Source organism: Ahaetulla prasina, chromosome 1 (genome assembly GCF_028640845.1).
Source record: "Ahaetulla prasina isolate Xishuangbanna chromosome 1, ASM2864084v1, whole genome shotgun sequence".
In the NCBI taxonomy this organism is placed as follows: domain Eukaryota; kingdom Metazoa; phylum Chordata; class Lepidosauria; order Squamata; family Colubridae; genus Ahaetulla; species Ahaetulla prasina.
The window spans coordinates 19,986,783-20,014,320 of NC_080539.1; the positions used below are offsets into that span (position 1 = coordinate 19,986,783).

General features: G+C 37.2%; 1 protein-coding gene across 12 annotated transcripts in view; it reads right to left on the minus strand.

The window, feature by feature from the left end:
- GTF2I (general transcription factor IIi) overlaps window positions 1-20,814 on the minus strand; it is an 81,126-nt gene extending 60,312 nt beyond the window's left edge. For 2 of the 12 annotated variants that reach the window (XM_058164306.1, XM_058164303.1), the window contains exons 1-9: window positions 15,660-20,395; window positions 12,843-12,885; window positions 7,897-8,009; window positions 5,984-6,122; window positions 4,870-5,004; window positions 3,417-3,600; window positions 2,718-2,746; window positions 1,390-1,435; window positions 857-900 (exon numbers count right to left, since the gene is read on the minus strand). In XM_058164306.1, coding sequence (XP_058020289.1) covers window positions 857-900; window positions 1,390-1,435; window positions 2,718-2,746; window positions 3,417-3,600; window positions 4,870-5,004; window positions 5,984-6,122; window positions 7,897-8,009; window positions 12,843-12,885; window positions 15,660-15,689 — 763 coding nt within the window. In that variant the 5' untranslated portion in view covers window positions 15,690-20,395. Of the gene's footprint in view, window positions 1-856; window positions 901-1,389; window positions 1,436-2,717; window positions 2,747-3,416; window positions 3,601-4,869; window positions 5,005-5,983; window positions 6,123-7,896; window positions 8,010-12,842; window positions 12,886-15,659; window positions 20,397-20,468 lie in introns of those variants that run through there. The other 10 variants (XM_058164309.1, XM_058164307.1, XM_058164314.1 and 7 more) reach the window with 7 other exon arrangements.
- Window positions 20,815-27,538: the final 6,724 nt, after the last annotated feature.

Below are 27,538 nucleotides of genomic sequence, written 5' to 3' on the forward strand. Positions count from 1 at the left end.
AATCACTAGTTATAAGTATCAAAAATTATACAGACCAATGAAAGCTCAATATTTTTCTATGTTGAAACACTGAACCACAGCCAATACTACATTTCATACATATTGCAATGGGTTAGAATTGTTACTCACTGTATCAGCTATTATAAAACATTTTTGTTCTTCACAAAGTTTTCCTGTTACTGCATGTCTTATGAATGAATATTACCATTTAAATAAAGTTTGTTGGCCTGCATTGCGGTATATAAAAGACTCCAAGATTTGAAAAGGAACTTATGTTTTTCTATTTCTTATTTTTACATTCAAATGCTTTATTTTTAGTTAAGCTTTTAAGTTTTTAAGAAATTTACACCAAGAATAAAGATCCAAAAAGTGGATGCGTTTACCTCAAATGACAGTGCCAATGAAATGCAGGAAGAGGCCTCAATTTCCCATGTGTAAATATTTCTTATAATTATTATGAAAGGTTAGGACCCAGTCTTGTATTGAAGTAAATACCTAACAAAGAGGCATTTTCAGGATCCACTAATTACAACGTAAGTCATGCAGCCTGGCTAGGGTTAGGGTTAGGGTTCAGTAGCAGAAGTTTGGAAATGACTAAAAGATGTAATGGCTGCTTCATATTAAAAATGCATATATTTTTGAGAAATTCAAATAAAACATGTATATTAGGGAAATGCACTTGACAATACATTTGAGGGAAATATTGAAAAAAAAAGCTTCACAGAATTTTGACAGCACAGATACTTGAACTTCTGCTCTTATGGACAGATTGACAGCAGTCAATTCACACACTGCTGTTAACAATATCCTTGTAAATTCAAGGGATTAGTATTTTAAAAGAAACAGAAATGCGTACCAGAATCTTCATTGGGCTCACTCTTCACCTGAATGGAAGGGCAACTAGACAAACAGAGAATAGACAATTTTTAGTGAGTATAATATATCATATGAATTTATTTGTCATTTGATTCAACTAAATGAGCACTCACTAGGTTAACTGGCTCTCCAGGATGCTAAAAGAAATATTCCTTCCAGACTTCCTATGCTTAGAAGGCTTTGAAAGGGCCTTAAAATAGTTATAGCAAACTTTTAGACAATTGCATCTGATATGCAACTTGATCCAAATTCCTCATTAGATGATTTGCACAAGCCAGTTTTAGGTATTCTGGCACTAAACTCAAACCCTGATTTTAAAGCATAAAATTAAAATTTTAGCATTAGGGTTGTTACAAATCTGTCATCAACAGACTTGTGAATTACACCTAAAAGACAGAAGATAAATACTGAATATTGTCACCTCATGTTTTACCACTAGAAAAAATACTATTGTACTGTTTGTAGAAAACCTGTAGGAAAAAAAAAATAAAAAAGCCATAAAATTATTTATACCTTACACCCGGAGATGTCATCATGAGTGATGAATCTGAAAGGCGGCCTGAAAAAAATGAAAGAAGAATCTAATATCACACAAGCACTAAGTTGAATACAGAATATATATGGGAATGTAAATAATACAATTGATGAAGAAAACTCATATTTTTCCTGTTACTATATAATTGTATAGAACTTTTACAGTTCCATTTAGCATTGATAGCTCTTGATTGTGTTAAAAAATATTTGGAATATCCACTTTTATCTCTCTGTAAATTCATTCAGAACTTTGTCAGGAGAATTTTATACGTCCCCCCAAATTCTAATGATGAAGACTCTGTGTCATGACAATGTTATTCAAGGCTCTATACCTTCCAAATTATCATTACTGAAAATTCTGATAGCATATATTTTTTCAATATGAACAAACAACTGAAAAATCTTAGAAAGAGATGTGTTGCAACGTGTAGACGTACAAAAAGCACCTTTTAAAAAATTATGTCATTCGCAGGGTGCAGTATCACTTCAGAAGTGATATAGCACTCACATAAATATAGGAATAGGAATATTCTTTATTGGCCAAGTGTGATGGGACACCCAAGGAATTTATCTCTGATGTATATATACAAATGTATATACAGATGTATATATAGATGGCATTGGGAATAAATTGTGAAACAGCCAGGCTAATTTTGCAAATGATAGTTTAATTATCTGAAAAGAGGTGCTGTAATGCTTATGAACAAAGTCTTCCTCCTCCCCCCCCCCCACCCCCGGCTTTCCACAGCCATACACTTTAAGGTCTGCAATATCTGGGACAATTATCGTACATAACTTCTCAACAGTAGATTTGCTTTACTATAAGAGAGTACCAAAAATAAATTCATGCATGAGATGTCTGGGGAGGGGACAGGGTGTAACCAAGAAAATTATTCTGGTCCCACAAAAAAATTTTTTTTAAATTTGCATTTATATCCCGCCCTTCTCCGAAGACTCAGGGCGGCTTGCACTATGTCAAGCAATAGTCTTCATCCATTTGTATATTATATACAAAGTCAACTTATTGCCCCCAACAATCTGGGTCCTCATTTTACCTACCTTATAAAGGATGGAAGGCTGAGTCAACCTTGGGCCTGGTAGGACTTGAACCTGCAGTAATTGCAAGCAGCTGCTGTTAATAACAGACTGTCTTACCAGTCTGAGCCACCAGAGGCCCTTTCACAAAATTAGAACTTTCAGTATTGTACACTTCTTTTCAGGTATCAACTTGTTAAAAAAAGCTACAGAAATATAATTAGTACTGTATAGAAAATGATTTTTTTTATTTAGATCAAATTAAGACTCACCTAAATATTTCTTTGGCTCAAGGAAAGGCCTACATAAAGAAAGAACAAATTCTATTATTCTACAACATCATTTATAAATGTGATAACGGCATTAAGAGGGTCACATCTTCAATATTTTCTCCATATTTCCTACAACCAATGTTACAAGGTCCATTTTGGACCATAGAAGGAAGATGAAGGAATGGTGGAAATAGTATCATAAACAAACATATCTGATTCACAGCTGAATGGTATCATTTCTCAGTTTTAGAAAGGAAATTTCCATACTATTACAAATTAATTTAAAGTTTTATTGAGAAGTCTTGGTGATTCTGTGAAATCATTTTTCTTTACTAAAATGTTCCTCTTTTTCAATTCCAGAATAATCGATTTCTTAGAAGTTTCTAACTGCTATTGAATTATCTGAAGAGAAAAAATATGTAGTGATAATGATCAGTCCTTCTCATATAAGCATCCGATCTGTTCCCAAATTTGGTCTTTTGACCTAGGAAGGATATGTTCTTCCTGGGAAGGGTTGCTCTCCAGGAATCTGCATAGGTTTATATGAGAGTCTGTTTCTACATGGAAACAGCTGTCCTGCTACAAAGTTAAATGGCTTTAATAACCCATTTTTACACTTTATTATGCAAAGTGATTTAAGAACATTTTGCCGCAAGCTCAAAGTATCTCAGGAAATAGAAAATGAAATTCAATTTGTACCTTTTGATGACAAATGAGATCCCAGATTTGTTCTCCAAAATCCACTTCAGTGTTGTGACATCATAGCTGGAGGGATGCTTAAAAGCAAGTCCTTCTGGAAGCCCGTGTATTATCAAAGCAGATGGATCCCTCTGAATCTTATCAAATGGCACAGGAACTACTGTTGATTTTCCTAAAGCTTTACCTAGATAGGAGAAAATCAATTTGTACCAATGAGGTAACATTTCTGTTCGTAAAACAACAAAACAATAGCAAACGTGTCCTTTTCTTTGATGCGTGAACTTGTTCTGAAACAAAAATCAGCCAATAATTCTTTCTATGTAGATGAAATAAATAGTTTAACTACTCACTAGCCCTCAGGTCTCCAATTGAGTTCTCTGATCTGGCACTGTGAACATAACTAATTATCCACACAGACTGCTGGTTTTCTTTTTCTTTTATTTTAAAAATGAGCAGCTGGTATACTTCAAAGGAAAGCATCACCCTGTAGCATCATCTTTATTAATGATTATGACATGCCTTCTCTGTGGCATTTCCCACATTATGAAACTCTCTCCTCAAAGGTGCATTTAGCCTCCATGTGATTATAAGCATTCTATGTGTCCATAAGCATTCCAAGGCTTTATTATTTTAGTGAGCCTTGACCCCTAGTTATCCTTTGTGGAAGCATTTATCCTCTATATTTGATTTTTTGGGGTTTAGCTATAAATTTATTGAATGAGACAGATAAAAATTTTAAGTCAATCCTAAAAGCAGGGGGTTTTGGGAGGGAGATCCAGTAATCTGTGTGTAGACATATGCATATCAGCACAATTTCTCTGCAGGAACTCAGCATATATGTGTATATTACCTACATGTATGGCTCTAACTAAGGTTAGTGTGTAAGGTTTGGGGGGGGGGATTTGAGGAAAACGTTTATGCTTTTTTCTCAAATTGCATCTTTGTGTTTTTATGACGGGTGGAAGATTTTGAATGGAGCAGTAAAATTCAGTTTTTTTCATCATATCACATTTGGTCTTGTTCTGTTTTCATAGAGTTTACCTGCTGAAATCAAGACAGAGACCAAGATTTTTTTAACCTAAATTCTTTCCAACATTCTTCTGGTTTGGAAAGAATAAAAGTATGCTCAAGAACTAATTCATTATGATATTAATTATAATGAAGTTAACTTTATGTACAATGTATATTTTATTTATTTAGGAATTATAAAATGCCTTTACTGTACAGTTCTTAAAAGGAATAAAGCAGGCTATATATACTTAGTTAATTAATTCCAATCCCATGAAACAGACAGCAACTCGCATTCATCACTGAATTAGAATTCAAATCATGCGTTCTATCTTAATGGTTTAACTGCCTTCCTCAAATCAAAATCAACTGCATTTAAATCTAGAATGAGAAACATCACAGTTCTGCTCTGAAAAGCAATTTGCATTTAAAATTAAATATTTACCATAGCAAATACAGAAATAATCCTCCACAGACTTCCTGAGAGCTTCCATTTCCACAACATCCACAGTCATCCTGTTATCAAGAGAGGATGATTTTGTCTTCTGCAATTCTACAGCTTTTGCCTCTTCGTTAATACCTAGGAAAAAATTATGAAATCTGAAACTGTCCATAAACTACTAATTTAAATCAAGAGTCTATCCATATATTAAGTCCTTTCTCAGACATCCCATTTTTTGTATTCATACCACCTTGCCACAATAATAGCAATAGCACTTAGACTTATATACTGTTCCATAGTGCTTAACCGCCCTCCCTACGTGGTTTACAGTGTCAGAATCTTGCCCCCAAACAATCTGGGTCCTCATTTTATCAACTTCGGAAGAATGGAGGCTGAGTCAATCTTGAGCTGGTCAGGATTGATCTCCTGGCAGTGGGAATGCAGAGGTAGCCTGCAATATTGCTTTCACCATGTGTCACCATGGCTCTATAAAAATGAATTATATAAAATAAATGTTCTTACACAACCAGCATTGTTGAAGTAGATCTCTAGGAATATAGTTGTTTGGAAAAAGGCATTATTTAAAAACACTACTTGCATTATGGGTTTGATACTACTTTGATGAACTTCTGTAAATTATTATTACACATGTAATGTAAGACTAATTTTTAATATATAATTTTCAGGTTTTTTGGGGGGAGGGGTTCACTTTTTAGAGAAAATATGAGATACCAATATTCTCTGAAAATCCACTAACACAACATTTTTCCAATGTCCTTAACAATTCATAATTTAAGCATGTCAATTATTTCCTACCATTCCTCATTGGTCCTCTCAATACTCAGCACCATAGTTTGCAATTATAATAAGACATATTATATTGCACTACTTTCTGTTGGGGGGGGGGGAAGTATAATGCTACCAAATGCACAGTCTGTTCTCTTTTGCTACAGAAAATGGGCACAGAAGTTGCATGAATGTTCTCAAAATAATCCACTTTATTTATTTACAGTATTACTAGACATAAAAGGAATGTTACATAAGCAAAAGTGTTTATGTGCAGATTCTAATCAACTGCACAAGTTAAGAAGTCTGTGAATTTCTGATTCAGACTTACAATACTTCACAAAATCCTTCTGAAAATCTTTTCTCGTATTGACGAAGGCTCTTCCTCTCTCAGTGCCCACCACAAACACATCTGTTTCATACACAGCAATGCAGGCAACCTCTGCCTTAGACTTGGCAAGCTCTTTGCACTATGGAAATAAAAGGTCGCCATTTAGAACTGTAACAGCAAGACCTAAAACACATATATATACTCTCTTTTAATATTTTTTTTCCTCTCTGGCACTGCTTTATTTTTTAAAACTACAGCTACAGCCTGTTCTACAAAGAGAACCTTTTCACAGAAAAAACCTGCACAAACTGAGACCAATGCAAACAACATGAAAGTGTTCCAACAATAAAAGAATGTGACAACTTATCTACAGTATTGTTGTAGGTGCTAAATCAGATTTACACAGTATTCCTCTTTATTCACCTTTACCGGTTTCTTAACATCAGCAATATAGTAAAAGATAGAATTGCATAATTAATATATATTTATTTACTATATTTATATGCACACCCATCTCACAAAAATATGTGGGGAGCATATAACAGTGAAAAATAACCCATTTTACTAAAATAATGTTATAGACATTAACAATGGCAGTTCTTAAACTGAAATTTGAAAATTAAATATAGCCACTTCCAATTATGACAAATTGGAAAGGCTATTAGAAATTCAAATACAACTTTTAAGGGCTTTTGTTTAATCATGGTGCAGACTGAAATGAAGGAGCCTAATCACCTGCCCTATCTCTAGCAAAGACACATGTGACACAATGGGAAACATGCTGGAAGAAACACAGTCCTTTTCAAACATTAGACTGGCAATGTTTGACTACCACTGATCACATGAGGGTCCTGATAAGAATTAATTGTTCATATTCACATGCCTATATTGGAGAAACAACATGACTCAAAGTAGAGGCACTAAGTAAACCTCCCAAATTTTATATTTTCACTGCCAAATTTGAGGGATTATGAAAGAGACTAGTAAAAGTATGTAAGGAGCGACTATCATTCAAGATGTCAAGGAGGATGAAAAGGGAAACATTTTCTTTGTTTCTTGTAGCTGAGAATTATTGATTTTCAAACCACATCCAGCTGGAATGAAAAAGGTTCCATACAGGAAAAATCAAATACTGTTGCGTTTCTGTACTGAATCAGATGAGTAACTCTGCTTACTATTTTTCCCTCTACAGATAATCCTTGATTTACAACCACAATTGAGCCCAAAATTTGTGTTGCTAAGTGAGAAATTTGTTAAGTGAATTTTGCCCCATTTTACAACTTTTCCTGCCACATTTGTTAAGTGAATCACTGCAGTTGTTAAATTAGTAACACGATTTAAGTGAATCTGGATTTCTTATTGATTTTGCTTGTCAGAAGGTCACGAAATGGGATCCCATGACCCCAGGACACTGCAACTACCCTAAATAGGAACCAGTTGTCAAGCATCTGAATGGAAATTACATGACTATGGGGATGCTGCAATGGTCATAATTGTGGAAAATGGTCATAAGTCACTTTTTTCAGTGCCATTGTAACTTCAAACGGTAACTAAATGAACTGTTGTATGTTGAGGACCACCTGTACTATACTCCGATGCAATGTTAGGAAACAATGGTCTAGACCAGGGGTGTCCAAACTTGGCCCCTTGAAGAGTGATGGACTTCAACACCCAGAATTCCCCAGCCAGCATGAACTATAAATAGGAGCAAGTTGCTGGCTGGGGAATTCTGGGAGTTGTAGTCCACCACTCTTCAACGGGCCAAGTTTGCTCATCCCTGGTCTAGACTGTCAAATATTTTTAGTCTGTTTTGCAAATGAACTGATGATTAAAGAGAAACAGATGAACATATATACAGAAGTCCCTGGAGATATAAGCTCTGTGGGAAAAGTCACAGTATAACAGATTCTTACCATTGAATCAAGAGCTGACATAAGAAAGGTAACCACCATTCTGCTTTCAGATGAGTCCTCATCATGGCTGGATGCTGCTGCTGCTGCCGCCATTGCTGCTTGAGCCATTTTTGCTACAAACAAAGAAGAAGAAAACTGTGCTGAATATTATACCTGAATAGAAGGAAATTATTTACCCTCCTATAAGACAAAGAAAATCACACACGTACAGACACAGATTTGTTAGAAATTCATGTTACATCCATTCCATATTTAGCAACCAAGGTTCATTCCAAACCCTAGGTCTTTAAAGTGAAATAGTAGCTAAGTAAATATCATGATAGCCTAGGCATGATCGCACCTCAACTCACAACTTTACTTCAGCACTCCGTGCTCAAATTTTTCAGCCTTCATGAAGCAGTTGTAACATATTCATTCATTTCAGCTTTTTCATTCTAACCATTTTTGCCATAAAAATACACTGTATTAATAATTACCTTTCAGTCTTTACATGTGATTATGACTATTTAAAAATTATATCTTTTAAGCTTTGGTTTAATACTGTATGCATCATTTTGAACAAGCAGCCTAAATACAAAAAAACAAAAAAGGTTAAATGGAAACTGAGTGTTTGAAAAGTTGATTATCTCTTTTTATTTGTTCTTGGAAAAACTAGATACACTGATATGGTGGATGAGGATTGGCTGGGTCTTCTTGTCTTGTGGAAGGGGAAAGTGATGGGAAGGAAAGTGAAGTTGAGGAAGGATGGATTCTTTCTTAAAGAATCCATTAAGCTTAGTTGGCACATTTTTTCTTCATATATGTCATGGTTACACTTTTGAGATTTCATACATTTCCCACTGTAACTTTCCAAAATATTCTAAATTTAGACCCATAACTTTCCAATTCTGATAAATTTTTGTTGATATCTTGGAATCCACTCAATCTGGGATCCTTCTTCTTCTTTTCTTCCATGAAACTTTGTGCTTCTGATTCTTCCTTCAATTCAACTAAACCTTCATCTGAATGCTCTCCCTCAGTGTTGGCTACTATTTTTTTTAGAGTACCAGGCTCTAAATCAAAGAATTTTATGACAGTCGACATTTTATTTTCATTTGGGTCAAATCCTTCAAAATTATTTACAAGGACAGTAAAATGTTTTAAAACATTACATCCGAATATTTTGCATGCATTTCACATTAACATCCTGCTGTACTACTTTGACATTTCTCATACAATGGAGGATAGCGTAGCCTTTCCAAAATTCATGCAATGTTACCCTATCATCTTCCATTGTAACTATGGCTTTGGCAAATACTACACACAGTTATGCCTGGAATATCAGGAGGGCTCCTTGATCCATAGAGAGTGTGGAGACGGATTGTGTTTTTTGGTAGATAAACTATACCTGGGTGGAGGTCATCAAGATGTGGGAGATGCTTAGGAGCATTGTCAAGGAACAGAATTTTAAAGGAAATTTTCTTTTGCAAGCAATATTCCTTTACTTGATCTATAAAGTGATTTATAAACTAATCCTTGAAACGGACATCATCCACTTTCCAACTAGATTGATAGGCAGCATATGCTTACTTTTGAACAATGGAAGTTATATGATTTCTTGATCAGAAATGCTTCAGCTTGAATCCGGTATCATTTCTGCCTAACAAAAAGGCTACTCTATCCTTAATTGCTTTACATCTGGACGTTGCTTTGGCCTCATATATAGGTCCGCTTTGCCATTTTCTTCCATTATAATTCAGGTCATCCATATGGAGTATCTATTCAGGAAAATAATTCCCTATGTTATCATCAAGATCATCCAGAAAATATTTGCCAGCTTCTTCACCAGTGCTTGCAGCTTCACCTCGTATGTGAGTTGTGGTAATTAAAATCTTCATTTAAACCACATAAACCAACTATGTCTGACAATGAACGTTTTGGTGCACTCGCCTCCTTATTTCTGTGTGTCTTAGCCTGAATAATATGGTCAATCAGCATCCTCTTTTGTATCTGATCTTTGATCCAAAATATAACAAGTTTTTCTGTTTTGTGAATAAGGCCTTTTTACTCTTTTATTATAACTTCTTTCATTCCTAGAGATCCTTTTCTTATCTTTCAATAGTGGGATGGTGGAATTGGCCAGGCTTTCTTCTTGTGCTATAGTATTCACCTTCTTCCTGGCATCATAAGCTTTGATGATCTTCGTCTCAAAACTGAAACTGATGGCTTTCCTTTGCTTCCTGCTATTTCCTTCAGTTGACTTGAGATTCTTTCTCTTTGAAGACATCTTGGTAGAGTATAAATATGTGTAATTAAATAAACAAGTCAAACACAAAGTATCTTCACTACTTTTCTTTTAACAGGCCATCAAAACCAAGAGCATAATGTTCACTCTGATTTAGCATCCTTGCTATACAGTTACATTGAAGTATAAACATAAAACACAAACAACCCATTCACGATATGATTCCAATGTGATTTTTTTTGAAGATTCTGATTATTGTATTGCCCTACTCCAGTAAAGACAAACCTTGGTTTTCAGGGATACAACCTTGTGATGGCATCAACACTTTTTCTACAGAAGGTTCCTGTAGCAGCTATTATTCCGTTTTTACAAAATATGTACCTAGCACTACTAAACCAATTCCCTAATCTTTCCTCCCTTTTTGTCCTCTTTTCTTTTGTTTTAGATAAGAGCCAATGTAGTATAGAAGTTAAGGTGCTGGACTAAGATTTGAGAGACCTACACTCAAATCCATCATCAATCATGAAAATTAATTGGATAATTTTGGACCTCTCTGATCAGAGGATTGCTGCTCTGGGGATAAAATGAAAAGAGGTCTCCATATAAATCATCCTGAATATTTGGAGAAAATTTAGGGTATCATTCTAGTAAGTACAGATAGTCCTTGACTTATGAGTGGTCACTTAGCAACTGTTCAAAATTCCAACTAACGACCTGGATTCTATATTCTGACAGCCAGCCCCCAGACACCTAATCCTATTTTGCCACTCAGAAACCATCCTGTATTTATGGCCATTTGTGACATCTCATGGTCACATAATCGCTATTATTATTATTATTATTATTATTATTATTATTATTATTATTATTATTATTATTATTATTATTATTTACTAGAAACTGGCATTTACTTCAGGTTTCCAGCAAAAACTGCCCATTGTGGACAATAGATTTGTCTAATGACCATAGATTTGCAAAACAAACATGCTGATTCACTTAAGAGCTGGCACAAAAAAAATCATAAAATCGCATCACACATGACAGCCTGTTTAATTACTAGCATGACTTACGACTGTAATTTAGGCTCAATTACGGTCATAAGTTGAGGACTAACTGTAAGAAAAATTAGGGTCTGCACAATACTTTGGATTCAATTCAAAATACTTCAGAACATGAAGCAGGACAAATGTAACACCTGTCTGTGATTTATTAATGTACCCATGTTATTTTCCTGGAAAAAATAAGAGTTGGTTTAATAAGTTGCAGATAGATACTGCATTCCCACCCTGTTACATTATTTTTTTTTAAGTCAAGTTTTTTAATCGTATTGATATGTAAGCATTTTGAAGACAGTGTATTATCCCGGCATTTCATTTTACAAAATATTTTTTTTTAAAGTAACAGACATACTGATAGTGATAATATAAGTAATAATTATAACCATATTTATAATTATACTAGCTTATTTATATTAATTATACTAGCATACTTATAGTTATAAACAATGTTCATACTTTATTTACACATAACAATGATCTTTCTTCATCTAATTTCTACCTCTTATCTCTAACCATTCATAAAACCTATTCCACGTTGAATGTATCTCCTTTATCTTTTAATTTCAATGCCAAACTATCCATCTCTGCACAGTCCAATATTTTCCGAGTTATATTTTCATCTGGTGGGGTGTTCTCATTTTTCCAATATTGTGCAAATACTATTCTCGCTGCTGTCAATACATGTAGTATTTAGTCCCTTTATCATAACTTTCTGGTATTATACCTAACAAAAATATTTCTGGCTTTAAATCTATATGCTGCTTAATCATCTTTTCCAGCCATGTGTGTATTTGCATCCAATATTTTCTTGCTTTCATACATGTCCACCATATATGATAATAGGTACATGGAGTCTGATTACATTTCCAACATTTGCGGGACATGTTGTTAAACATTTTTGCTAACCTTGCTGGTGGCAAATACTACCTGTAAAACATTTTATAAAGATTTTTCTTATATGTAGTAGCCATTGTCAATTTGTAATTTCTATCCCAAAGTTTTTGCCATTTATCTAGTTCTATAGTATGTTACATTCTAAATCATTCTTCCAGATTTAAATCCAAAGCACTACACTCTTTGTTACCATGCTCAAAGCAGTAACATGGACAGTATTATCTATTTCTTTCTATAAGATTCTAAAAGTATAATCATGAAGATTTTAAGGCAGTACCAATAACCATATTTGCCATCTTTCATTCACAAATACACATCAATATATATATATTGATATCCCCATTTTGAGAAACATTCCTTATATGCTGTTGGTCTGAGCTGCGAGCTTGGCAATTTGGTTGCAAACGTTTCATCACTATTCGAGGAGGCATCATCAATGCGCTTTGAATTGTGCTCATCTATCCGAACACTAACCTTTAAATACCTTTTTATTGGTGCATATTAGTGCGACTGTTGTTTGTTTAGCAACACCCACACTAATTTGCATCACATAAAAAGATATTTAAAGGCCAGTGATCTGATAGATGAGCACAATTCAAAGCACACTGACGATGTCTGTTCGAATGGTGATAAAACGTTTGCAACCAAATTGCCAAGCTTGGAGCTTAGACCAACAGCCCAACTACCAACGCAAGCTATTACCATTCAAATACATTTCATACACTCCTTATTTTCAAAAGCTAATAAAAGTTCAGTTTGATTGTTCATACCTATTCTCTGCATTATAAGAATTCTGCACAAATAAAATGGAACCTGAAATAACAAAAAAAAATTGTATCTGAAAAGTGATATTTTGTACACAAGACAAGTTTGAAAAGTATTGTTCTGACTTTTCTAGATTGGGGGAAAGGGTTAGATCTGGGTCCCCCAAACTGATCAACATCAATTCCTAAGGTTTGATGGAACTTTCCAAGGGGTCAATAATATTATTCATAGTATTTTTTGCTTAAGGTAGCATTTATTAAATTATTTTCATATAATACAGGTAACCCTCCACTTGCAATCACAATTGGAACCGGAATTTCAGTCATTAAGAAATATAGTCATTAAGCAAGTCATTACAAGACTAGACCCAATTTTACTACCATTTCTATCAGAGTTGTTAAATGAATCTGGCTTCCCCAAAAATGACTTTGTCATACGCCAGCTGGGAAAATCACAAATCCTCATCACATGACCACAAGATTCTGCAAGATGCTAAATGTAAGCCATTTTCTAAGTACCCCAATTGTGCTCATATGTTTGTAGGGATGGTCGTAACTTCAAGGATGGATTGTAAGTCACTTTTTCCAAGGTTATCTTAACTTCAAACCGTTAAACAAAGTCATAAGTCAAGAACTACCTGAAAAAATTTGGAGTCCAGAAACAATCTGAATAATGATGAACTGAAAGTTTGGGGACCACTGGGCTAGGCAATGCAATTATGAGTGCTAGACCATAGAAATAGCCTAATAGTATACCATATTTTTCAGAGTATAAGATGCACCTTAGATTTTGGGGAGGAAAATAGGGGGGGGGGAATTCTGCCTACCAGGTATTCATCTGGCTAGTCCCAGCACATTAGTTCACTTGCTGGTTTTGAGGTTGGGGCTGTGCTTCCAAAGCACAGCAGATTGTCAGAGGGAGCAGCAATTAGAAAAGCAAACAAAGCATGGAAGATCACTTTGCTGGAGTTGGGGCTGAAAAATAGCTTCAAAAGCACAGCTGATCCTTGGAGGGAGCTCCAGTGACTAAAGCAGGAAAAGTGCGGAAGGGGTAAGAGAAGGCAGCAGCTGTTCCGGGTATCCATTTTGGCCACTGTACTGGGTTATATTCGGAGTATAAGACGCACCCAAATTTTCAGCCTCTTTTAGGAAGAAAAAAAGTGTGTCTTATGCTCCGAAAAATACGGTATATTGCTGCAAAAAAATCAGGATATTGTTATCCTGTTAACGTAATAAAAATGTTTGAAAACTAATATGCCTCCCTATTTCATTGCATTTACTTCTTAATCTCATGCATCCTTACTCAGATATCCCACTTAATTTAATTATCTTTACTAACAAAACTTATGGCTAGGATTGCAGCCTCTAAATATAATGAGATTTGTTTCTAAGTAAATATGCTTACGTTTGCTCTTTTAATGCTAAGCATCTCTAACATTACAAAGTGAAAAGTCTTTCCAATTGGGATAGTTATAAATACGGTGAAATATATGCATACATAATTCTACTTCCTCCTTTTGTGGGTTGATTTTAAATAATTGTACATACTGTATTTGAAGGCTTCAATAATGACAAAGGATGTTTCAAAAATAGGCAAAATATATTTGGAAGAAGAAGACTTACTAAATAGTCCAGACCACATCTATACATCAATATGAGGTAGAGTTTATGGTTTCAATGAGGATTACACAGTCGCATGTTCAAGTTCCTATTTGATTTAAGAATAGACTGGCTATTTTGGGGGAGTGGGAATGGAGGCCCAGAATGTATGCAGCCTTGAGCTCTAAGAGGAAAGATGTGATATAAATGTAATCTAACAATAAGTCTTGCTAATTCACTATACTATGTGTAAGGTCCAATAAAAGTAGTCTAGCCTCTATCCTAAACATTTAAGCAAATAGAAGGTAAAATTAATCTTTCCCAACCATTCAACTGAATAAGGTAAAATGCGCTCCTCTAAGAAAAGCTCTAAAAGGGATTTGAAGAACCTAATTAGAATCTCATGTAAGGACTTAGTAACTTAATACCTTTAGGACCTTGAAACTTCAGCCATATTTTTGCCAAGACTAGACTGAAAATTAACATTATTAAGGCTAGAAATGTAACTTGCTCTACCACATTTGTATAGGAAAGGACCTCTATGAAGAGTAATACATTTAATCTCAATTAGCTAATATCAGAAATACATTTCAAAATAAAAAGTGTTACAAATTAAATTGATTTTTAAAAAAAGAACAGACAACTAAAATTTTAATAGTGTCTAGAAAATGTTAGGGTGACATATTAAAATACATTAAAGTTCTTTCAGGTGATAATTTTCATGTACCTTTTAAACATTCCTTTATCAAAGTGCATGATGCAAATGCAACAAATAAAAACCTTACATAACAAAACATACTAAAACATGGCTAATGTTTGGATTAGATGAAGATCTGGGCAGCTCTCACCGATAGTATTTTAGGTGGTCTTAAGGATCTGGCTGTTCTACCAATGCCTCAGGTTAGGGTGGATGCTCTTTGTAGCTGTGTTTGTCACATGCTACATATGTTTGGATATTAGTCCAGATTGCCAAATTGTTTTTATTAGTGTCTTTCTATTTATTTTGTTCTATTTGTATTATTTTTATATTGTGAGCCACCCAAAGTTGTCTTGGACTTGGCCAGCACTGAAGTTGAATTAAATGCATAAAATAAATAGAAAACATGGTCTTGGATACACCTTTCCAAGACTATGATAAATGTCTTATCTTTCACCCCAGATAAAATAGCATTCAGTTGAAAAATATGCAATATACTTTGGTGAAGAGGAACATATTTTGCATACCTCGTTCAATAATTTTTTGTGTGTATGCATGTCTTGTATGCCTTTGAATTAGTCTCTGACTGCTGAAGACTGCCTGGACTACTCACTCACAGTTTTCTTGGCAAGGTTTTTCAGAAGTGGTTTTGTCATTGCCTCCTTCCAAGGGCTGCAAGAATGAGTCTCACAAGGTCACCCAACTAGCATTGTGCCTAAGGCAGGACTAAAACTCACAATCTTAGCCTGATAAGCAGAATACTAAACTGGCTTTCAGCCCAAGGATTTGGGGCACACCAATATTTAAACAGAGTTTGCGGAATGAATAAATTTCTCAGGTTTAAAGGAAAAAGATGAAGAGCCAGATGTCCAGAAACTACAAAGTGTTATTTCAGAATCCTGAAGGTAAGTAGAAAACCGCAAAACTTATCTGATCTTCCAATAGCAAAATCTATGTTCCATTCCAGAACAGAAAATAACTTGGAATGCCCTGTCTGTTTGGATTTAGAGCACTGAAGCATTTTAATAACATGTATTAAAGTACCAAGGGCTACATTGAAGTAGTACAAAAAGAAAAAATGATAAAACCCAATTAGTCAAGTGCATTCTTCTGCTCTAACTAAGCCTATATGTGTTTCCTAACATCACAAAAATAAGTGTTTATTCAAAGCATACTGATTTAATTGATGTTAGGTGGGTGGGAGGGGATCATGACTAAATTCAAAGGTTTATCTTCAACCAGATAGGGGAAAGGGAGAGAATGAAAGAGAAGAACCAAGGATCAGAACAAAAATTAATACTGCTCATCCCTTGTACTTCTGGCAAGGTAAAAAAGGAAAATCAGCTGTGTTTAAAGTAAGTCATTTCCCATTAACAGCATTACTTTGGAGAAGCACAAAGTCACACACCACCAGCAGTAATACTCTTTTATCTGAAGAACTGAGGTTTGGAGAAAAATGAAAGGGAAATGAGGTAAGTGTGATTAGCTCTAAATTTTCAGCATGAAGATCTTGAAGATCAAGATCATATACAAGCAAGAAGCAGCAATTGGACTTCTGAAGAGAAATGCAAAATGGTGCCAGTAGAAAACAGAAGTTACCATGGAAGCAGGAATGAAAATTTAGGCAACAATATCTATATAAACTGGCATAAATTGTGGTGGGGTAACAAAGGTTTCATTCAGAAACCTTTCCTAACTAAAGCAATAAAAGGAAAAGATATACAGGTAATCCTAATTTACAACCACGATTGAGCCCAGAAGTTATGTTGCTAAGTGAGAAATTTGTTGAGTTTTGCCCCATTTTATACTTTTTCTTTCCACATTTATTAAGTGAAACACTGCAGTTGTTAAATTAGTAACACAATTTAAGTGACTCTAGTTTCCTCATTGACTTTGCTTGTCAGAAGGTTGCAAAAGTTGATCACATGACCCCGGGACCCTGCAACCGTCATAAATGTGAATCAGTTGTCAAATATCCAAATGTAAATCATGTGACCATGGGGATGCTGCAATGGTCATAAGTGTGAAAAATGTTCATAAGTCACTTTGTTCAGTTGTAACTTTGAATGGTCCTAAGTGAACTATTGTAAGTCAAGGATTACCTGTACCATGATTCATTAAAACATTTGAGGACTGGAGAAATGCTGGGTGGAAAGGCCCATTTTGATATTATATAATTTCTAATTAAATGCACAGCCAAGGAAAAAAAGCACTAAAGTTTCCACTCAAACACATTCGCATTTATACCTCGCCCTTCTCTGAAGACTCAGGGCGGCTTACACTATGTTAGCAATAGTCTTCATCCTATTTGTATATTTATATACAAAGTCAACTTATTGCCCCCAACAATCTGGGTCCTCATTTTACCTACCTTATAAAGGATGGAAGGCTGAGTCAATCTTGGGCCTGGTGGGACTAGAACCTGCAGTAATTGCAGGCAGCTGTGTTAATAACAGACTGCATTAGTCTGTTGAGCCACAAGAGGCCCTCCCAAATGATATTGTACATGAATCTCCCAAATTGGAAATAGGTTAAGGACAACTACAAAGCTATTTAGAGAACTGGGAATAATATAAGTGGAAAATGAAACTTATTTCTGAATGATTATAGGCTGTTATCTATATAATCAGGTAGTGTCTAGGAACTAGGCCTGTATTTATTTACATTACCACTTTCTGCCAATAAACTGACAAATTTTTAAAGAATTGACTTCTAGGAACTGAGAAAAGGATAATCATATTACTTATCTCTTTCCATCCTACATATATGGGAAAAAGCTTCCCATATTAAAAAAACAATGTAAAGGGAAAACAGTAGAAAAAAGACAATATGGACAACTGAGAGGGGATATAAATTATTCCTATTTAATTATTTAGTTAGTTTTCTGCTTTCTGAACTACATGACCAAAGAAGATTATAAGGGCCCACATTTATGATTCATTCATATCCAAAATTGGTAATTTTTGTTTAAAATACACTAAAACTCTTACATTTAAAAACCAAGATGATTACAAAAATTGAATGGGTCATCTTTACTTTTGAGAAAGGAAACAAGATGGGAAAGAGGCCACCGTAAAATCATCTGGCCACTGTAAAATAAGCGTGTGAAGAAGAGACACAAATACACAAGGAAATAAATATTGCAGATTTGTTCTTTTCTTCGTCTTGGGAAAAATATATGTGAGTACGTTCATATTCAAATAGTCTCTTTTCAGTCAGTTTTAAAAAGAAAATAGTAAAGGACCACTAAACGACCATTCGTGGTAAATGGTTACAAATACCTCCCTGTTTTATCTAAAATGAAAATGCTTCATTGCCCTTTCTCAAAATAGGTGTTCAACTTCCCTTTGGAAAGTTGGCTGAAGAAGCCTTCTCTGGACAACGGAAGAAGAGTTTGAAGAAAACTCTTTAAAAATGTCTTCCCTTCTTCTCCTGTTCCTAAGGCAAAAAGGCCAACGTTTCAATGTTGCTGAGGATAGTAAAAATAGCATAATAGTAAGAGATGGCCCCTCAATCAACCAAATTGGACATGAAAATGCTGCTACAATAAGGAAAGTGGACGTGGAGATAAAAGGAATGAGAACAAGTAAACCCTCACCTCCATTTCACCTCAAGATTTTTTTACCCAACTGCTCAAGATACATCTCTTTTTCCATATAGAAAAAGTGCAGTCTACTGGTTAAGGCATCAGGCTAGAAACCAGACTGTTGAGTTCTAGTCCCACCTTAGCCATGAAAGCTGACTTTGGGCCAGTTACTCTCTCTCAGCCCAACTCACTTCACAGGATTGTTGTGGGAAAAACAGAAGGCAAGAGTACTGTGTATATTTCCTGCCTTGAGTTAATTATAGACATAATAGAGGTGGAATATAAATAAAAAAAATAAGTAAGGAAGTTTACCCCTTATTAACAGGAAAAATTAACAGGTTTGTGAAAGAAAAATAGAATAATTTTTCCAGCACATTTTTCAGGGGATCCTTTGTTGATTTTCCAGAGGGAACATCAATAGTTATAATAATCCTAATTGTGTTTGCTTGTTTCCAATAAGGCAAGCTACATTTTAATGCAAATGCAATATTATCAATTACAATCATTAGGCCATTGAGGGAGCTCCTAGGTCAATTTTTCTGACAGTTTATCTTAACTCCTTTCCAAAGGGGCAGTTTCTGAATAATTTATATTAATTATTAGCACTAATACAAATAATTTATCTTTATCTTTATCCCCAACTACTGCTACTGTTTGAAAAGCTTATGCTATTTTTCCAGAAAGGACAGGTGTTGAAATTTTATGTTTAAATGTTTTCAAAACATTCCCCTTCCTGAACAAGCAGCATCAGTGGGAGAAAAGTTAATTTTACTTAAACAGTTTACTTCAAAATATGGATCCCACTCTTTTAGGCAGAAAGATTCGTACTGAACAGGATTAAAAGGCATATAATAAAAAAAAATCATATTGTTTTTATAAAGTCCGTAACAGAGAAGGGAAATTGTATAAAAAACATTACATGCTTACTATAATACTACTATCCCAGACTTTGAAAATGAATCTGCTCAATGGAAAATACAGCTAGTAAGAAGTATGAGGGAAACATTAAGTCTATCTATAATATTTTTTTAAAAACGCACTTACAGCCTTTTTAGTGGGAAAAAAGGAGAAATGGATTGCATTTCTAAGAAGGAATATACCTTTTCCCTACTCCCTCAAAATCGATCAAATGAAAATGGGAGAAGGGTTGAGAAGAGGGCCAACAAAACACCTACAGTCACGGAGGTGGGGAGTCATGAAAAATCCTCAAGATCGCCCCTTTTTTAAGCTAAGAAAAATCGGCACGAAAAGCAACAAGGACGACATTCGTTTCCCAGGAAGAGGCTTTTTTGGAGGGTTGGGGAGGAGGGGAAAGGAAGATGATTTTAAAATATTTTTTTTTAAAAAAAAAGTGGAGCAAACCTTTTCCCACAGAAACAGGCAGAAGTGTGGGAAGGAAAGAAGAAAACCCCAAGAAGGGGAACGATGATGATGATAGCGATCATTAGGCAGAAATGAATTAATTAAAATGAATCGTGTGTCCCCCACCCACGGAGCCCCTTGTGAGGTAAAAGAGCCAATTAAGTTCCTCGCACGCGCCCCCCACCCCACAAGTAAACCGCGCGAGGGAGGGCCCCTTTCGCCCCCCCCCCGCCTTCACGAGCCTACGGAAAAATGTCTGAGGAAGTTCCCCTGCACTCCCCCCATGTGGGGGTGAGGAGGGGGAGCGTGAGGAGGAGAAAGAAGCCGCTCGTTCCCCGAGCCCCCCCTCCTCGCCCCCCCTCCCGAACTCTTCCCCTCCCCCACTCACTCGTCGCTCCGAAGTCGCGGGGGGAGGAGGAGGAGGAGGGGGGAGTAGCCCGTCCCCGTCCCTCCGCGCTTCCACCCTCGCGAAAAACAATGCAGGCCGCTCAGCTGAGGCTCCCGGGGGGGCTGGCCGACTCGGCTCTCCCGCGCTCGGCTTGCTTCTTCGCCTCTTCGATCCTCAAGTCTCGGGCGGCGCGCGGGCCTCAGCTCAACGGCTCACCCTGAACCCAGAACCGAGCAGAAGGTGGGGGGAGGGGGAAGGAGGAGGAGGCTGAATAGGGCGAGGGTGGTCTTTTTTTTTTCCCTCTCTCGCTCCTGTTCCTCCAACCCGGCTCTACGCATGCGTCTTCTCCGCGGGGTTACTTCGGGCAACGTAGTTCTGCCCGAGCCCCTCCGAGCGGCGGAGAGGGAACGGGAGGACTACCACTCCCAGAAAGCCCCGCGCGCGGGCCGTTCTTGGAAAGGCTACGCTGGCCTCTTTTCTTCAGGACCAGAGTCAATGAGGAGTGGGAGGGTGGGAAAAACATGGCTGTGCATAGCTTGAAGCGGCTGCGGGTGGGGGGGGGGAGGTGGCTGGCGGAGAGAGACAACCGTGGCTGGGGAAAAAACTACTGTAGTCCAGGCAGCTACGAGGACTTGCTATAAGGTCTTTGCAGCTTCTTCCCACGGGAAGAGCGCTCTGCAGTCAGAAAGGCGCGGGTGCAAGGAAAGGAGCGGGGAAGGGCTACAGCCTCCCCCCCCCACCTGAGGCGTTTTTAAAACCTTTGCGGGATGGCCAAGGAATTAACACCCACCCACCCCACACACGCACATCTTGTTTGTGAGGTGAAGGACCTGGCAGACGAGCGCGCCTACAGAGAAGAGACATACGTGTCCCACCTGCTTCTCGCTGCACAATGAGGGAATCTTGCTGCAGAGGCCCTATATTTGGCAGGGGAGAGGAAGGCCTCAGAAAGGAGGTCCTTCCTTCCACGTCCTCCATGGATTCTGAGGACGGGCAGGATCACCTTTTTCCGTTGCTGATTATAGAGTTGCTCTTAATAAAAACGACAAGGGCCGCCACAGTAGTGTGTTGTTGGTTTTTTTGCCCCATCTCTGGCTATCGTCGATTTACGGAAAAATGAAAATAAATCCAAGCATATTTTTAAAAAACACACATTGTCCAAGTACGGTATTTTTCTCTCAAGGTCATTGGGACTGGACGCAATTTAGACCTACTAAATTTAGTTTTTTGGAATGATCATTTGCCTCAGGCTTCAAGAAGTTGCTGTTGAAAATGTTACGGCTGCAGTTCTATGCTTTTTGGAACATTTATTTCCAAATATAACTTCTTAGATAAACACATAATATTTTGTGTTCTATTTAAAACAAGATAGAAATTGCATGTTGATTTTAAAACAAGACAGCGGATTGCATGCTGTTATTCTGCTTCATATTAAAAATAGTGTCATCATAATGAAGTAATTATGATGGTGACTCGATGGAGTCACTGAAGCAGTAGGCATGAGTTTAAATGGACTCCAGAGGATGGTAGAGCACAGGAAGGCCTGGAGAAATGTTGTCCATGGAGTCGCGATGGGTCGGACACGACTTCGTAACTAACAACAACAACAATGAAGTAATTATTTCAAGTGTAACTCTACCCTAATAATATACTAGTGTAAGCCGCCCTGAGTCTTCGGAGAACGGCGGGATATAAATGCAAATAAAAAAATAATAATACTGTAGTGTGGTAGTTAAGTCTCAAAAGTAACATTAACATTAAGTTTCAAGATCATGGCATTCGGCCCTCTCAATTCCTGGCAAATAGATGGGGAAAAATGGAGGTAGTGACAGATTTTATTTTCCTGGGCTCCAAGATCACTGCAGATGGTGACTGCAGCCAAGAAATTAAAAGATGCTTGCTCCTGGGGAGGAAAGCTATGGCAAATCTAGATACGGTAGTTTACTAAAAAGAGACATTACCCTGCCAACAAAAGTGCATATAGTCAAGGCTATGGTTTTCCCAGTTGCAATGTATGACTGTGAAAATCGGACCATAAGGAAGGCTGAGTGCCAAAGAATTGAGGCCTTTGAACTCTGGTGCTGGAGAAAACTCCTGCGAGTCCCTTGGACTGCAAGGCGATCAAACCGGTCAGTCCTAGAGGAGATCAACCCTGACTGCTCTTTAGAAAGCCAGATGAAGCCTGAAGATGAAACTCAAATACTTTGGCCACCTAATGAGAAGGAAGGATTCAATGGAGAAGAGCCTAATGCTGGGAAAGATTGAGGGCAAAAGAAGAACAGGACGACAGAGAATGAGGTGGCTGGATGGAGTCACTGAAGCAGTTGGCATGAGCTTAAATGGACTCCAGAGGATGGTGGAGGAATGTTGTCCATGGGGTCATGACGGGTTGGATACGACTTCATGACTAAAAACAAGAAGAAGTGGTAGTATTGATTTCAATAATGTACAATTACTATGCGTGTTTCTATAATAATTAATTTATAATAATAATTTATAATAAAGCTTGTATCTTCTTCCTCGCGTATTTCTGCAGGTGCTTGTATCCCTTACACCAGTGATGGCGAACCTTTTAGACACTGAGTGCCCAAATTGCGTGCTCGTGCATACCCAAACTGAAAGGTACACGTGCACGCGGGCATGCACAGACATGTGGGCATATGCGGGCATGTCAGCAGAGACCTGAAGACCAGCTGGCCAGTGGGAGGCGGGGCATCCCAACACCAGCAGCACAGCAAGAGGTAAGATCTTTTTCTTTCATGAGCTTGTTTCGCCGTTTGCAGGGAAACAGAAGCTCATGAAAGAAACACCATGGAGATCTGACCTGGGGCAATGGTGCCCGTGCCAGCAGAGAGGGCTCTGCATGCCACCTCTGGCATGCATGCCTTAGAATCGCCATCACGACTTTACACTTAATATTTACAATTAGTAATATTTTTGTTAAGAATAAAATCAGTTGTATTTGACTTAGTACCAATTTCCTAACTGAATTTGTCTTTTAAATTCAGGGGGGGTTGAGCTAAGCTTAGCAATTTTGTAAAAATTAAAGGGATATTCAGACTGGGAAATCCGAACTGTTACCGAGACCCCTCACTTCATTCTATCTGGTCTGTCACACTTGTCATGTTTTATCTTTTATTTGTTTTATTGTCATTAATTTTTATAAATAAAGCAGCAAAATATGTATGTACTATTTCCTCCTCCTATTTTCCCCACTACAAGGCTGGGAAGTGGATTGGGCTGAAAGAGGGTCAGTGGCACAAAGTCACCAAGCCAGCGTTCATTTCTTTTGATTGCTATGAGTTGTCTAGAAGTCACCATACTAGTTCAATACATGATTATTATGGTTGGTGACACAATCAGCCAGATGTTTAGACTGGATTTAGCATTTTTATCCACCTATCCAGTCCTTCCCAATGACCTGGGGTAGGTAGATGTTGTTTGATGGTGTAGAATGTAAACTGTTCAAAGTAAAGCTGCCTTTGGTGATGGTGATTTTGTAAATGTTGATGGTGCTCAAGTGGTGCTCCAGTTGTTTTGAGATTGAACCCAAGGCATCTATTACTATTGGTACCACCTTTGCTTTCTTTTGCCACAATTGTTCTATTTCTACTTGCAGGTCTTTGTATTTTGTTATCTTCTCCAGTTCTCTCTTCTCTTTTGCTGTCTCTACTAGTGCAGCTTGCATAACAGTGGTGTTACACACGTGATACCTCCGGAATTGTATGTGCCGCTGTGTTCTGAACCAATTGTAGCTTCCAAATACTTTTCAAGTGTAGCCCCGTATAGAGTGTGCTGCAATAATCCAAGTGGACAATGACTAGGGTGTGAGTGACTGAGTACATGACCTCACAGTCCAGAAAAGGGTGCAATTGGCGCACTACATGTAGTTGTGCAAAGGCTCTCCTAGCCACAACTGCCAAATTAGTTTCAGAAATAAGAATGGCAAGCAAGAAAAGGGAAAGAAATTGTTTTTGAACCTATAACAACAGCTATATTTACTTTGAGCATCCTCCATGATTATAGTTATGGTCATGGACCCTTAAGATTGTGGTATATTATTTTTTGGGAAATGACATTTTGATCCTTTTTTCACTTGCTAATTTGGTGCTATGGGGCAATCCAGATCTCAGAATTAATTTTTTAAAAACTGTACATGCTGTTAACATCATCTACTGATACACTAGTTTAGACCATACAGCCTCAGCCACAATCTTTACACTTTTTGACATTCACACACCCCATACATATCCCTGGATACAGCTCAGTTCCCTTTTAGCTGTTACATCTACTGCTTTCCTATAGTTCCCTGTGTCCAGAGAGTAAAAGCTGATCCAGTGCTGGGGAAAAATGGATTTTTGTTTTGATTTGCATCATGGTTTGTCCTGGAGAAATCCCCAGCACTTCAAATATGTTCACCCTGTTTATTAACTGCAGTCAATAAATTAAACTCTATGGACATCTTTTTTTGTAATGGAATTATTTGGCTTGCTGCAAAGGTTGGAATCTATTGACATGTCAACGTGAGCTTAGCAAACTTTTATTGTTGACAGCAAGGCCTGGTAATCTGTTGTTCTCCTGTGGTTTTGGATAGTGCTATATTGCATATCCCGGATTTAGAGTCTTGCCTGATACATTTTTTCATGTACCTTCATTGTAAATCAGTGTTTCCTTTCGCCATTTTAAGATGTTGGAGATCAAATCCACACCTCTTAAAATGTCTAAGATTGGGAAACACTGATTTACAATGTAGCTAATCATAACATGTTGTTTGGCTCTTCTTGAAACAAGAGCTGATTGGTTCAAAGCTCTTGTTTAGCCAAAACACCTTTCAAAATTCTTGATGTTCTGTGACAGAATTATGTACATGTACAGTAATAAAATTATGAACTAAGATTTAGTTCTCAGAATTCTTCATAAGGTTAACAGTTAAACGAAACCATTAGTGGTTTCAAAATGGTCTCCATTACGAGCCAACATTCACTCCATGCCTTACCAGTCTCTCGTGTATCCACTCTCCTGATAGCAGCCACATACCTGCCTGCTAGCCTCCTTGCAAGCCACCTGGGACTTGGAACTTCCTGCCAGCTTCCACTAACTTCGCTTGTTAGAAGCAGGTAACAAGTTGTGATGAAGTCCTCACTTATCAATGGAACTGCTGTGATTGTGGTCGTAAAATGATGTGGTATGTTGCGCTTTATAAATTTATCATTTAGTGAAGGACATTCCAGGCCCAATTACACTTATTAACTGAGGACTACCTGTACCTATTAAATTTGAATTTCCTTTTGTGGACCATACCACTTTGCTTTAAAAAAAACAAAATAGAATTACAAATAAGACAAATGGACTACCTTCATGTAATTTGCTCAGCTCCCTTTTCACACGATACATTTAGTTGTAACTGAGCAGGGCTGGGTTGATAGTGAGTTTAAACAAATATAGCTTTAACAAACTGGACAGTGTTCCCTAATCACTGCAGAAGTCTGCTAATCCATAACAACAATAGACACCCAATGATGTGATATTGTTAAGCCGCTACCTATTTTCTTAACACAGGTTAAAGAATTCTGATTGACACCTGGTCTTCTTTCTACTATTCCTTCCAATAATATTGATAAAGGAGACTGCTGGACAGCTAAAGCAGGGGACAGCAGGACCAACCTGATTTTGAAAAAAACTAAGCAGGATTGTATATATTTAATCCTTGGAGGAAGCTTACTTAAAAAAAAGGCCCAAGGCTTTTGGCCTAGACTGGAAAGTAAAAAACACACCTTGGAAGAAGACAATGGCAATCTGTTCTGAATTACTGCCAAGAAAATGTCCCAGAATACAAATTCAAGAGTGTGTGTTTATCTGTCTTTCTGTTGCCTCTAGGCAAGATGGGAGCCATGCAAGTTAAATGCAAGCGCTCCATGGCTTAGGGCCTGGGTACTTACGGGACCGCCTGCTGTTAACTCATGCCTCCCACCGACCCGTACGCTCACACAGAGAGGGACTTCTCAGGGTGCCGTCCGACAAGCAATGTCAGCTGGCAGCCCCCAGGGGTAGATCCTTCTCGGTGGGGGCTCCTACCCTCTGGAACGAGCTTCCCCCGGGCTTACGCCAAATACCTGACCTTCGGACCTTCCGCCGCGAATTAAAAACACACTTATTTATTCACGCGGGGCTGGCTTAAATTTTATTGGTTTTAAATTTTTACTAGTAATTTTTAGTGGGTTTTAGTTTTTATGTTCCAAAGTTTTAGGCTAATTATGTAATAAGTTTTTTAATTCGTATTTTAATTGTATATTACATTGTTTGTTTTACCTGGCTGTACACCGCCCTGAATCCTTCGGGAGAAGGGCGGTATAAAAATTGAATTAATAATAATAATAATAAAATAAATAAGTAAATAAAATAAAAATCTTTTTGTTGTCTAACCAAACTGAGAGCCAAAATGTTATTGTTACAATGTCAACTACACAGAATTCTATAAATAGATTCAGATCTTCTAGAATCATTTGATATTACCATGGTTAGGGATGGGACAAAGGCCCAGAGATTGCTGGCTGGGGAATTCTGGAAGTTGAAGTCCACACATCTGAAAGTTGCCCAACTAAGGGGGAGACATCTCCTCTTCCTAAGGGGAAGTCCACACATCTGAAAGTTGCCCAACTAAGGGGGAGACATCTCCTCTTGCCTATATAGCTGACCCCCAGTCCAGTTTCCCAAATTGGTATTGTTTTTCAGGAATATATATAAAAAAAGAGAGGCATTATGCCTCCAATATGCTGGATGCACCTATTTATTATTTTTAAAAATCCTTCAGTATCCAAAAAAAGAGCCTACCTTTTCAACCTCCCTTCCTGCCTTTAGCGATGCCTTTCCCCTGAATAAGGTTCACAGTCACAACACCTTCTTTATCTGGGATAAGCGTACCAATAAGTTGGATGGATAAGCATTGATATATCAACAATTTGGCTGGATGAACATTGTTTCTTTGTTCTTAGCAAATAACCAATTTATATTTTGATCTTAAACTGGACCCTTGTGTGTGTTGAAATATGCAACCATGGTGAGGAATAACT